The 11,590-nt window shown below is 38.5% G+C and overlaps 1 protein-coding gene across 1 annotated transcript; it reads left to right on the top strand.

Moving 5' to 3' along the window:
• Nucleotides 1-10,695: 10,695 nt before the first annotated feature.
• Nucleotides 10,696-11,590, top strand: LOC132365198 (thioredoxin-dependent peroxide reductase, mitochondrial-like). Its single transcript, XM_059921883.1, has one exon. It carries the CDS (start codon nt 10,710-10,712, stop codon nt 11,481-11,483), a length of 774 nt encoding a protein of 257 aa, XP_059777866.1. The 5' UTR covers nt 10,696-10,709; the 3' UTR covers nt 11,484-11,590.

The raw sequence follows: 11,590 nt of genomic DNA on the forward strand, positions 1-11,590 counted from the left end.
ATTCTATCTGTAAACACAGGATTTGGTTTGTAAAATTAGCCTCACTTCTACCCACATTCATCAGTTCTATCTTATTTTCTGATTGCTTTTGCTCATCTCCTTTTATTCTTTCCTCACAAAGTTAAAAAGAACACACGTAGCTGTCTACACAGAGCAGCTTCACACACAAGCAAATTTCATCTTAAAAAGGCCAACAGGGGCTTCCCTGGTGGCGCAGTGGTTGAGAGTCTGCCTGCCAGTGCAGGGGACACGGGTTCGAGCCCGGGTCTGGGAGGATCCCACATGCCGCGGAGCAACTGGGCCCGTGAGCCACAACTGCTGAGCCTGCGCGTCTGGAGCCTGTGCTCCGCAACGGGAGAGGCCGCGATAGTGAGAGGCCCGCGCACCGCGATGAAGAGTGGCCCCCGCTCGACGCAACTAGAGAAAGCCCTCGCACAGAAACGAAGACCCAACACAACCATAAATAAATAAATAAACAAATACTTTATAAAAAAAATAAAAAAAAATAAAAAGGCCAACAAATGATACATAAGAGAACTAGCTAAATATATTATGTTTCTATTAGTTCCATTACCAGAATTCTTTAGATCCACTGCAAGATTACTTTTAAGTCTATCTTTATTTCTGTAAGACACCAAATTAGACATCCATACTTATTTTTCATAGCTGACTTAATCTAAAATTGAACTAGTTCATAATGATATTGAAATATATTACTACATTAAAATTTTGTGCACCTTTTCAAAAGAACAGAAACAAACAAGTTGACCATTTAATTTATTATATATTTAAACGGAGTAAGGAAATGTAAGTCCTGTTAAACAAGGAAATAAACTAAGCTATGTGTATGATTTGCTTAACATCCAAAGGCTTCTTATTTGGAAATAAACAGGGAAGAAACTGTTTCACCAAAATAGAATTTTCTTTAATAACTGAAACTTTCTATTTAGGAGGCCAACACTTTAATTTTTATTACGGATGGCAGTATTTCCCAAATAGATCATGCTCTTTTATGACTTCTTAAATAGGAAACACTTTACCCATCATTATGAAATGGCTCACGATTATGAAATTGATGAGTGTACTCTGTTACAAACACAACTTCAGGAACTATCATAATGTGAAGAGTTATTTACTCCCAAACTAAATTGCTACAAACTGCTAAAATGTTTGAATGCCTCCATTTGCTTTTTTTTTTATTCTGTTTTTTCCTAAATTTTTAATAGAACTTTCAAACATACAGCAAAGTTGAAAGAATTTTACAGTAAACACCTATATACCCAAAGCCTAGATTCTCCTATTAACATTGTATCATACGAGGTATTTGCTTTATCACATATCTATGAATCTATGCATTCCTCTATCCATCCATCAATTCACCTTAATTTTTTTTATTCATTTGAAAGTAATTGCAGACATTAGCATGTTTCTCTCTTTATAATTCAGCATGCATATCACTAATGAGAGTTCAATATTTGATAGATTTTTCTTTTGATGTAAAACTTATATAACAATGACATGACAATTGCTGAGTTTTGACAAATGCATACACCGATATAATCCAAATTCTATCAAGATTTCAATTTTTAAAAATTGTTTTGTTTTAGTTTATTTGCTATTGTTTTTGTTTTATTTGTTTTGATAGCTGTAGGTTGTTTCTGTGCCCAGGGTCAGGCTGAGGTGTAAACTTCATGTCTCCTCAGGTCTTTTTTGAGCCTGAGTTTTTCTCTGGGCATACACAGTCACTGTCTACTTTTCTCCATATTTGCAGGTGCTTTTTCAATGTCCTAGTTTTTAATGTCTCATCTACAAAAGGAGAAAAAGAAAAATTAAGTGGGGGCATAACAGGATGCCATCTCTTTAAAGCCCTAGGAAGTCATTAACCAGAGGGGGCGGCGCATCCGACATTGTGGGGTGTCTACCCACCTCTTTGCACCTCCCTGACCAGAAACAGCAATCAGCAATCAGAGCACATGTCCCTGATATTTGAAAGACTGGGTGCTTTTTGCCCACCTTGGCTTCCTTCTGTTGTATGCAAGCTGTTCCAGGAACAAGTGCAGAACCACCTGCCACAGGGCTGGGAAGAAGGGGACTGAGTAGCTTCTACTGTGCTAAGAGATTAGATTGACTGAAATTAACCACAATTTACTACCCAAACCTTCCCTGGAAGTTGCAAACGTTCAATAAACTCCAGAATTCCAAAATAGTTCCATCAGACAGATTCTGCCAGTGCAATTGCTATCTAAGTGGGAAGACAGATTCCTGGTATTTCCTACTCTGCCATCTTCCCAGAATCCTTTCTCTCCCTCCACTCGCTTTTGATAGTGTTTCTGACTCTTCCCTCTTTTTTCAGAAGACATTCTTGAATATCCTATAGATGGAGCTCAAGATCTCCTGACATTGTATTGCTATTCCTTCTTGAGGAAAAATTTTAAAATGAAACTAACACTTTCTACTATTATTAGGTAAATTCTCTTGCACTTCCTTAGAGATGGACCACATTTTGCATTAAGGAAGAAAAATATTTAATATATCCAAATTACTTTTTAAAATTTCTGTTGTTCAAAACTAATGCTTACTTGCTTGTTATGTTTTGATAAAATTAGGACGAAACATGTACAATTGTAAGCCTAAGTATTTAAAACAACAAAAATAACAAATGGCTGTGATGATATGTCTCATATGGTTACTTCTTCTGTCCTGGGAGAAGAAATAAAATATGTCAGGACAGCATCTCTGCTCTGAGTCCCACCACTAAATGTGTTTTGCCAGCTCTAGAGATTGAGGACTAGTCAAATTGATGGAGAATCCCACCCTTTGCAGATGACTGTGAGGTGTGTAATATCTGAGAAGTGCTTGATTCTGCATTTACCAGGGGATAAAGGAGACTGAACCAGTTTGATGGGTCTTTCTGTCTGAGGGTTTCTGTGGTTTCCACGTCTGCTGCTATGGCTCAGGGAGTGGAAGTGCCTTAAATTTTCAGAGCCCAAGCAGTTGGTTAGGACTGTTGCTTTTCCCACTGTGAACAGCAAGTCTTTTTCTTTTCCCACTTAGGAATTCAGCATGATGTTAATAGGAAAAGAAATGTTTCAAACTTTCAAATCTGGCAAGCCTTTGCTAATTCCTAATACTCACTTATTCTCTGACCTTATTTAGTTTTAGAAACGTCTTTGAATCTTGGTTTCTTCACCTGTAAAATATCAATAATAATCCAGAACTCAGAAGGTTGCTGTAAGTAACAAGTTTGGCACAGCGGTTATCATCAAATAAAGGTTTGTTTACTTCTAAATTGATATGTCAAAACCCTGGCAAAATTCAAATGGTCAAGTATATTACTGTTGATTTTAACTAAGAGTGACTAGTTCAGAGGTATGCTAACATTTCCACTGGTGATGTGGAAGAGCAATTTGGAAAAAATCTGTAACCGGCCACTCTGTGTGAATCTGTGGCTGAGGAGAGTAAATGAGCCTTGAGGATACATGGTGCCCTTGTCCCCTTCTCTATCTTCCAAGTTCAAAATTCAAACTCCATCTCTAGACAGTTTGTGTCAAATTCAACTCAGGCAGATGTCAATATTCACTGGGTCTACTCTGACGGGAACAGGACCCTAAATAATTCTTTACAGATATTATCTCATTTAGATATTTCAGAAACCATGTTTTGGAGATTTCACCCTGTTTTTTATTTTTGTATTTTTAAATTTTTAAAAATTTATTTATTTTATTTATTTATTTTTGGCTGCGTTGGGTCTTCGTTGCTGTGCGCAGGTCTTCTTTAGTTGCGGCGAGCGGGGGCTACTCTTTGTTGCCGTGCACGGGCTTCTCGCTGCGGTGGCTTCTCTTGTTGCAGAGCATGGGTTCTAGGCATGTGGGCTTCAGTAGTTACAGCACGTGGGCTCAGTAGTTGTGGCTTGCGGGCTCTAGAGCACAGGCTCAGTAGTTGTGGTGCATGGGTTTAGGTGCTCTGCGGCACGTGGGATCTTCTCAGACCAGGGATCGAATCCATGTCCCCTGCATTGGCAGGCGGATTCTTAACCACTGCGCCACCAGGGAAGTCCCCTCACCCTGTTTTAAAAATGAAGACAGTGAGACTATAGAGAAATTTGGTGAATTGATCAAGGTAGTAAGTGGTAGTAAGGAATCAAATCGAGCCAATCCAGATCCAAAGTCTATTTTCTTAACCATCGGGTTCTTCTGCAGATTTGTATGTTACCTAGAAAGATAGATCAAGAATGGACAGAGCATTGGGGAAGAGAACAGAGAACAACTTGCTGGTGAGGCTAGGTCTCACTCCATGATAGCTTTGGAAAGGGAGGGCCACCAGGTAAAGAATATCAGGCAAATAATTTAGCCTCAGCAAATTGAGGTTGGGCTCTAGCTGGAAGCAGATAAACATTTCTTCAGCTCACTGGCTATGCTTTAGAGCTATGGTGTGGGCTTGGAGGAGTTGAGGTGAAATCTGATACCTAGGCTTAAGAAAGAGTCAGGAGTTATCATGATTGGCTTCTAGAACTAATTTTTGATTCTTCTCTTTTTTTAAAGAACTTTTTATTGGAGTGTAGTTGATTTCCAATGTTGTGTTAATTTAAGGTATACAGCAAAGTGAATCAGTTATACATATACATATATCTACTCTTTTTTAGATTATTTTTCCATATTGGTCATTATAGAGTATTGAGTAGAGTTCCATGTGCTATACAGTAAGTCCTTATTAGTTATCTATTTTATATATAGTAATGTGTATATCTCAATCCCAGTCTCCCAAATTATCCCTCTTCTCCCCCATTCCCCCCAGTAACCATAACTTTGTTTTCTACATCTGTGACATTATTCCTTTTGTAAATAAGTTCATTTGTACCATCTTTTTGATTCCTCATATAAGCGATATCATATATTTGTCTTTCTCTGTCTGGCTTGCTTCACTCAGTATGACAATCTCTAGGCCCATCCATGTTGCTGCAAATGACATTATTTTGTTCTTTTTTATGGCTGAGTAATATTCCATTGTGTATATGTACCACATCTTTTTTATCCATGCCTCTGTCAATGGACATTTATGTTGCTTTCATTACAGCACTATTTACAACCTTTGATTCTTCTTTTAGAAAAGTTCACGCAGAGACTTTAGTGCAGCTTCTCCAAACTGTTTTCAACAAAACACTAGTCTCACAAGTTGATAATTGTTTTGCTTTTGTCTGTGTATGTGGGGAGGATAGGTATGTATGTGACAGTGTGAGGAAGAATCTGATGGGAAAGATTTACCAGTCAGATTAGAGTCCAGGACTTCTCAGGATGCCAATGTCTAGAAGGAATGAAGTAAGAAGTCTGTGGGCTCCATTTTATTTTGTCATAATCTCCTGATTAGACCTAGCCTTAATTTGGTTAAGTGATCTGTTACTATGTTATTGAAAATGTTATTTAAATTTTGGAATCGTCTTAAAAATATTTTTAAATTACGTGTTTTTGCAGATTTTAGTAAGTTGTGATGTTACTTTTTATTTTCTACTTGGGAAACCTAAATGCAAAACTTTAGATTGAAAGAAGGAATCAAGCTTTGTAAATAACATGGAAGAAAACAAAAGTAAATATAAAATGTCTGCAAAATAGAAAGACTTTTAAAATCCAATTTAAAAATAATAAAAAAAATTACATGTCGTTAGTACAAAATTCAGTCTTCACAAGAAAGTACAAAATAATTAGTAAACACAAACGCCCCCTCCTTTTCCCACTTCTATCCCTCTCAAATGGCTTTCCCTGAAGGTCGCTACTGTTATTTTTTTTCTGAAGCCCTCTTGAAAAACATAAACATGTAACAAAATATGTATGAAAGGTAATTATATGTTATATAAATAATCGCATACTATGTGTATTTTTTACATTCATGAAGTCATAGTACTCATATTGTCTGTACTTCTAATATAGTGATTATTTCCTAACAGTGAATGATGATCCATATCATATTTTGATCAGCTGCATAGTAGCTTTTTGTCACATACAATGTAATTTGTTGAAATTCTGACTTAAAAATGGACATTTAGGGGCTTCCCTGGTGGCGCAGTGGTTGAGAGTCTGCCTGCCAATGCAGGGGACACGGGTTCGAGCCCTGGTCTGGGAGAATCCCACATGCCGCGTAGCAACTGGGCCCGTGAGCCACAACTACTGAGCCTGCGCGTCTGGAGCCTGTGCTCCGCAACAAGAGAGGCCGTGATAGTGAGAGGCCCACGCACCGCAATGAAGAGTGGCCCCCACTTGCCACAACTAGAGAAAGCCCTCGCACAGAAAACGAAGACCCAACACAACCATAAATAAATAAAACCCCAAAAGTTTAAAAAAAAAAATGGACATTTAGGATATTTATAGATTAGCCAAATTTTTAGCATTCAACCACCAAATCACCAGCAGCAGTATTACTGAGCCAAAAATTATTTTAAAAATTAGAAATTTTACTTTTGTATGAAAAGTGAATGATACCGTCTATTAACATTGGGCTTTCTAAGCTTAAAAACTTGAGGGGAAAAAACCTTCAAACTCAAAGAAGATTGATTAAGTTATGAACTTTTTTCCTGACATCAACATAAGTATAAACCAAATTAAAATATGATTAAAAAATGGTTAAGGGGACTGAGGAGTCTGAAAGGGAGATTGGCCAAATGGGCTTTGTGGAGGCAAGGGAGTCGGCAGTGATTATGTTCCTTCCTGGAAAGTGTAGGTTTCCAGGAAGATAAAATGAAGGGAGCACAGAAGAGGCTCAAACTTGGGGAAGGTCATTAAACTATAAAAAGTAACAGCAAAAGGTCATATACATGGGAGAAAAGCCAGAGCAAGATAGCTCTAGAGTATGGAACCATGACAGTAGCTCTAGGTACCCAATCTACTTTAGCAAGACTCTCAAGAGGACTATTTAGTTTCAAAGAAATGGGGTGGGGCAAATACATGTTAACAAATGAAGAAGCAAAGAAAAACAAAATGAAAGAACACAAAGAGGTGCATCCCCAAAGAGGCAACATAATTGGGATTACCATTTGAAAGAGGACTCAGCCTCTGCAGAAAGTTAATTAAACATAGAATATGAAATGCTATTTTTTTTTTAGCCTGTCAATCTGTGTTATCTTTTCTATTATGTACCTATTGTCTCAATAATTTTTATAACGAACTACTCAAAACCTAGTAATTTAAGAAACCAAGTATGTATTAGTTCTCCAAGTCTCCTGGACAACTGGGCAATTCTGCCTGTGAATATTGGCCAGGCTGAGTAGTTCTGGTGTTGGTTGGGATTCACTCACAAGTCGGGCAATTTTCATGCTATTGACTCATTTAAGATGACTTTGTCTGACTCCACATGCCTCATCTTCCAACAGGATAGCCTGAACCTGCTCTTATGGTGATCACAGGAATTCAAGAAAGAAAGCAAAAACGCACACATGTTTTTTTTTTTTTTGCTTGCACCAAGTTTTTTGCTATCCCATTGGCCAACGCAAGTCACATGGCCAAGTCCAAGGTCAGAGTGGAAGGGCAATATCAAAGGATATGGCTATGGAAAGACTTGAAAAATTGGAATTATTAGTACAATCATCTGCCACTCATTCTATTTTGCTTCTTGGCCTTTAGCTATGCCTATATCTTTTTTCTCTATTTTCTCATCCCCATGCCAATAGATATTCAGTGTTCAGATCTCAGCTTCAATGCCATTTCTTAGCAAAGTCTTCCCTGGCCCCTCCTAGATTGGGTTAAGTACCACTACTGTGTGTTGCTACGGCACCCTGCACATACCTTGCCACATCACTTACTGGATTGGACACTCTATGAGGGTGACGCTCATAGCTTGATGTTAGAATAACAAAAGTAATTTTACACACATTTTCAGGAAGCCTTCAGCTCAGAAAAATTACTACACTATTTCTTAAATATACCTAAATTACATTTTAATTAAAAAATTAAATAACTAAAAGTAAATTTAAATGTTCCCTCTAATTATTTAAAACATGCATAAAAATTAAAATTCTCAAAATGTAAAAGTGAAACATTACATATCAAATGGGTGGTCAAAGCACATCTTATAGAGCAAATACGATTTTACTAGAGTGGAATAATCTGTCATAATCTGTGTGATTATCTTTCTCTTCACGTTTAACTGGAATTGTGTTGTAGCTCTATTAGACAAGTAAACACTCAAGTGACACATCCTACTGACACGTCTCTGATGTGTCCAGGTGTTAGGGTGAGAGAAGAACAGCTGTTCCCTGTCACGATTTCTAGGTAGAACTGCACACACTGGCCACACTGGCCTTTACGTAATGGAAGCGAAGGACTCAGATGATTTGTTTGAAAGAGTAGCTGGATTCTTTTATCAGCATCCAGGAACTCAGTCTCCCTAAAGCACAAGCCTCAAACTAGCTCCTCAGGAGAACAAAAGAGGGGAAGGATATGGCTTCTCTTTTTTTCCTCCTCATCAGAGAACTCATGGTGAAAACTAACTAACTCCTTCTAGCCTTGAAGGAGATGATAAAACCAATCACACAGATCTTAAGTAGAAGATTGAAGGATTTAGAATAACTGTAAACGTGCACTGCCTGAGAGAGGGGTCAATAAACTCAAAATACATTGAAAGGAGTTGCAATTTCTCTTCTAGAGATCCTAGGAACTTGGATAGAATGTTTTTAAATGTGTTTGGGAGTTTTTCAATTGTAAGCCAGAAAAAAATATATTTTCAGATCAATATCTACCATTTTTGAGTACTTTGGTTTTACCATTTCTTCATTCCAAATCTTTAAGGTTAAGAGGTTTTCTAAAACATGCCTGGGATTTATTTCAATCAGTTATGGTACAACAGAAGATATGGAAATAATTGTCATGAAGGAGGAAGTTTATTTTCACAGATTCCAAGAAACAGGAGAAACACCATGACACAGGGGTTCACATAGGGAAGAACCAGGGTCAGGAGGTGGAAAAGAGGGAGGGAGAACATAGCCCAGAGCCTTTATTGAAGTTTTGCAAGAAGGAATGGATGAATCAAGCTAGGTATGCTAAGTTCAGGATTGGCTAGTTTGAATAATTTCAGTGGATGCTATAGAGGTAGTCCTTAGTTGTCTAGTACCTGCCCTGGGGTGATTTAAGGCAAGGGGAATACTGGCTTGGTGTGGGAAGGTTTTGATAAAGGAGATAACTGAGGATGTGAGCTCTAGGTTGGTTGGTTGGTATATCAAAGACATACTCACAGGGGAGTAGTTTGCTATCTCTGAGAATCAGGTAGCTCTAGGAGGGACAGTCCCTCCAAAATCTAAGCCCCAAATTCCAGAGCGTCAGGAATACAGAAAATAAGAAAATATAGAAAGTACAAGATTGAAAATCAGATTCAAAAGTGAAATAGAGAATAATGGGTTAAAACCATTTTAACCTTGTATCTTTTGAAAATTATTGGATGTTCTCATTTAGGTAACTTATTTAGGATGCCTATAACAAAGAAGGGTCAATTACCTAATTCTAAATATTAAAATAATTTAGAATTTGTTCTGTGTTTATGTTAGGCAAGTTTTCATGTTCCTGACATTTTATATGCAAATAGGAATCCTTGCAGTAATATTTCACTATGAAATAATATTCATACGAGGATTTTGACTATTTTCTCTTGCCTTCCTTTACATCATTAGGTCTAATAGACATTCTTTTCTCAGATTTTAGTGGGAGAAATATTTTGTTAGAGAAATCTCTCTATGAAGACCCTTCAGGAGGGATATAGTGGGATTCAGAAGAAATGTATTGCCATCCTTATTCAGCCACAAAACTAACTACACAACTTTAAGACTCAATTTCTCTTTATCTCAGTTTCTTAATTTAGAAGATGAATTACAGTAATTTCATGTCTGACATGACGTTACGCCATTGTGATGTTGACTAGATCAGTCCTCGAGTTTTATGTTTTAGCTGTGAGTTTCACCTTTCAAGCCATCTGCCCAACTTGTCATGATTCTCTTACTTGTACCCAAATCCCAGGTTGGGCCTTTAAGCAGCCATTTTGAACAACACAACTCCACCTCCCCAGCCCCCAACCCTTAGAACCAGAGTTCTGGATTAGGAGACAAGAGGTTGCCCCTCACATCCAAACTGTACCATATCAGAAACCTTTTCAGGGAAGACTACATGAAAAAGTCCTGTGGGGCTGGATCCATAATATCGAGACTTGGAGCTGTGAGAATCTCTATTCTAACATTAAAATTAGGCAACAGAACAAATTAGCGAGCAAAGATTTTAAAAAGGAGGAGAATGAGGAAGAAGAAAATTGTTACACAGAGGTAAAGAGACATGAGAGGTGGAGAGCCCTGGCTCATGATGGCTTCTGGTCCTCCTTCTAATCTGTGGATAAGATGAATTCTCCACCTTGGCGTCAATATGATTCCCTTGCATTTTTCTAACTACTCTCCCCTCCCCCCATAAATAATTTTTGGTTATAAAACTCAGGTTTCCTTCTATTTATTACAACAAAAGGAATCCCAACATGGTCAGGTACAGAAAGAGTTAAAACACTAGGAAAGGAGAGTGACTAGGTGAAGAGGGAACTCAAATCAAGATCACATGGTTACAGACCAAATGTTTATCCTGGAGATTAGAAGACTCTCGGGGTAGCAAGTCTTCAAGCATTTGAAGACTATCATATAAAAAGCAAGATTATACTCTGCTTCTCCATCTGCCCCGTGGGTGCCGTGCACCCTGAAGATGGCGGCCGTGGCGGGAAGGTTGCTCCGGACTTCACTTGTCCGACATGTGAGTGCCATTCCTTGGGGCATTTCTGCCTCTGCAGCCCTTAGGCCTGCTGCTTCTCAAAGAACGTGCTTGACAAATGCATTGTGGTCTGGTTCTGCTCAAGCAAAATTCGCCTTTAGCACCAGTTCCTCATGCCATGCCCCTGCTGTCACCCAGCATACACCCTATTTTAAGGGTACAGCTGTTGTCAACGGAGAGTTCAAAGAAATAAGCCTTGATGACTTTACAGGGAAATATTTGGTGCTCTTCTTCTATCCTTTGGATTTCACCTTTGTGTGTGCTACAGAAATTATTGCTTTCAGTGACAAAGCCAATGAATTTCACGATGTGAACTGTGAAGTCGTTGCAGTGTCAGTGGATTCCCACTTCATCCACCTGGCCTGGATAAACACACCAAGGAAGAATGGTGGTTTGGGCCACATGCACATCACACTCTTGTCAGATTTGACTAAACAGATTTCCCGAGACTACGATGTGCTGTTAGAAGGTCCTGGCCTTGCACTACGAGGTCTCTTCATAATTGACCCCAACGGAGTCATCAAGCATTTGAGCGTCAATGATCTCCCAGCGGGCCGAAGCGTGGAAGAGACCCTCCGCTTGGTGAAGGCATTCCAGTTTGTAGAAACCCATGGAGAAGTCTGCCCAGCCAACTGGACACCAGATTCTCCTACAATCAAGCCCCATCTGACTGCTTCCAAAGAATACTTTGAGAAGGTAAATCAGTAGACCATCCCATGTGCACCTGCAGCTTCCCACACCAGAAAAGAACCACAGCTGGAACTCACTTTTAACATTTCAAAGATTATTATTTATAGAAGGCAAAAAAACAATTA

Source organism: Balaenoptera ricei, chromosome 4 (assembly GCF_028023285.1).
Source record: "Balaenoptera ricei isolate mBalRic1 chromosome 4, mBalRic1.hap2, whole genome shotgun sequence".
Classification (NCBI taxonomy): domain Eukaryota; kingdom Metazoa; phylum Chordata; class Mammalia; order Artiodactyla; family Balaenopteridae; genus Balaenoptera; species Balaenoptera ricei.

What these genes read in the sequence shown, in the direction of transcription:
- LOC132365198 (XM_059921883.1), top strand. Translation starts at nt 10,710, where the DNA reads ATGGCGGCCGTGGCGGGAAGGTTGCTCCGGACTTCACTTGTCCGACAT.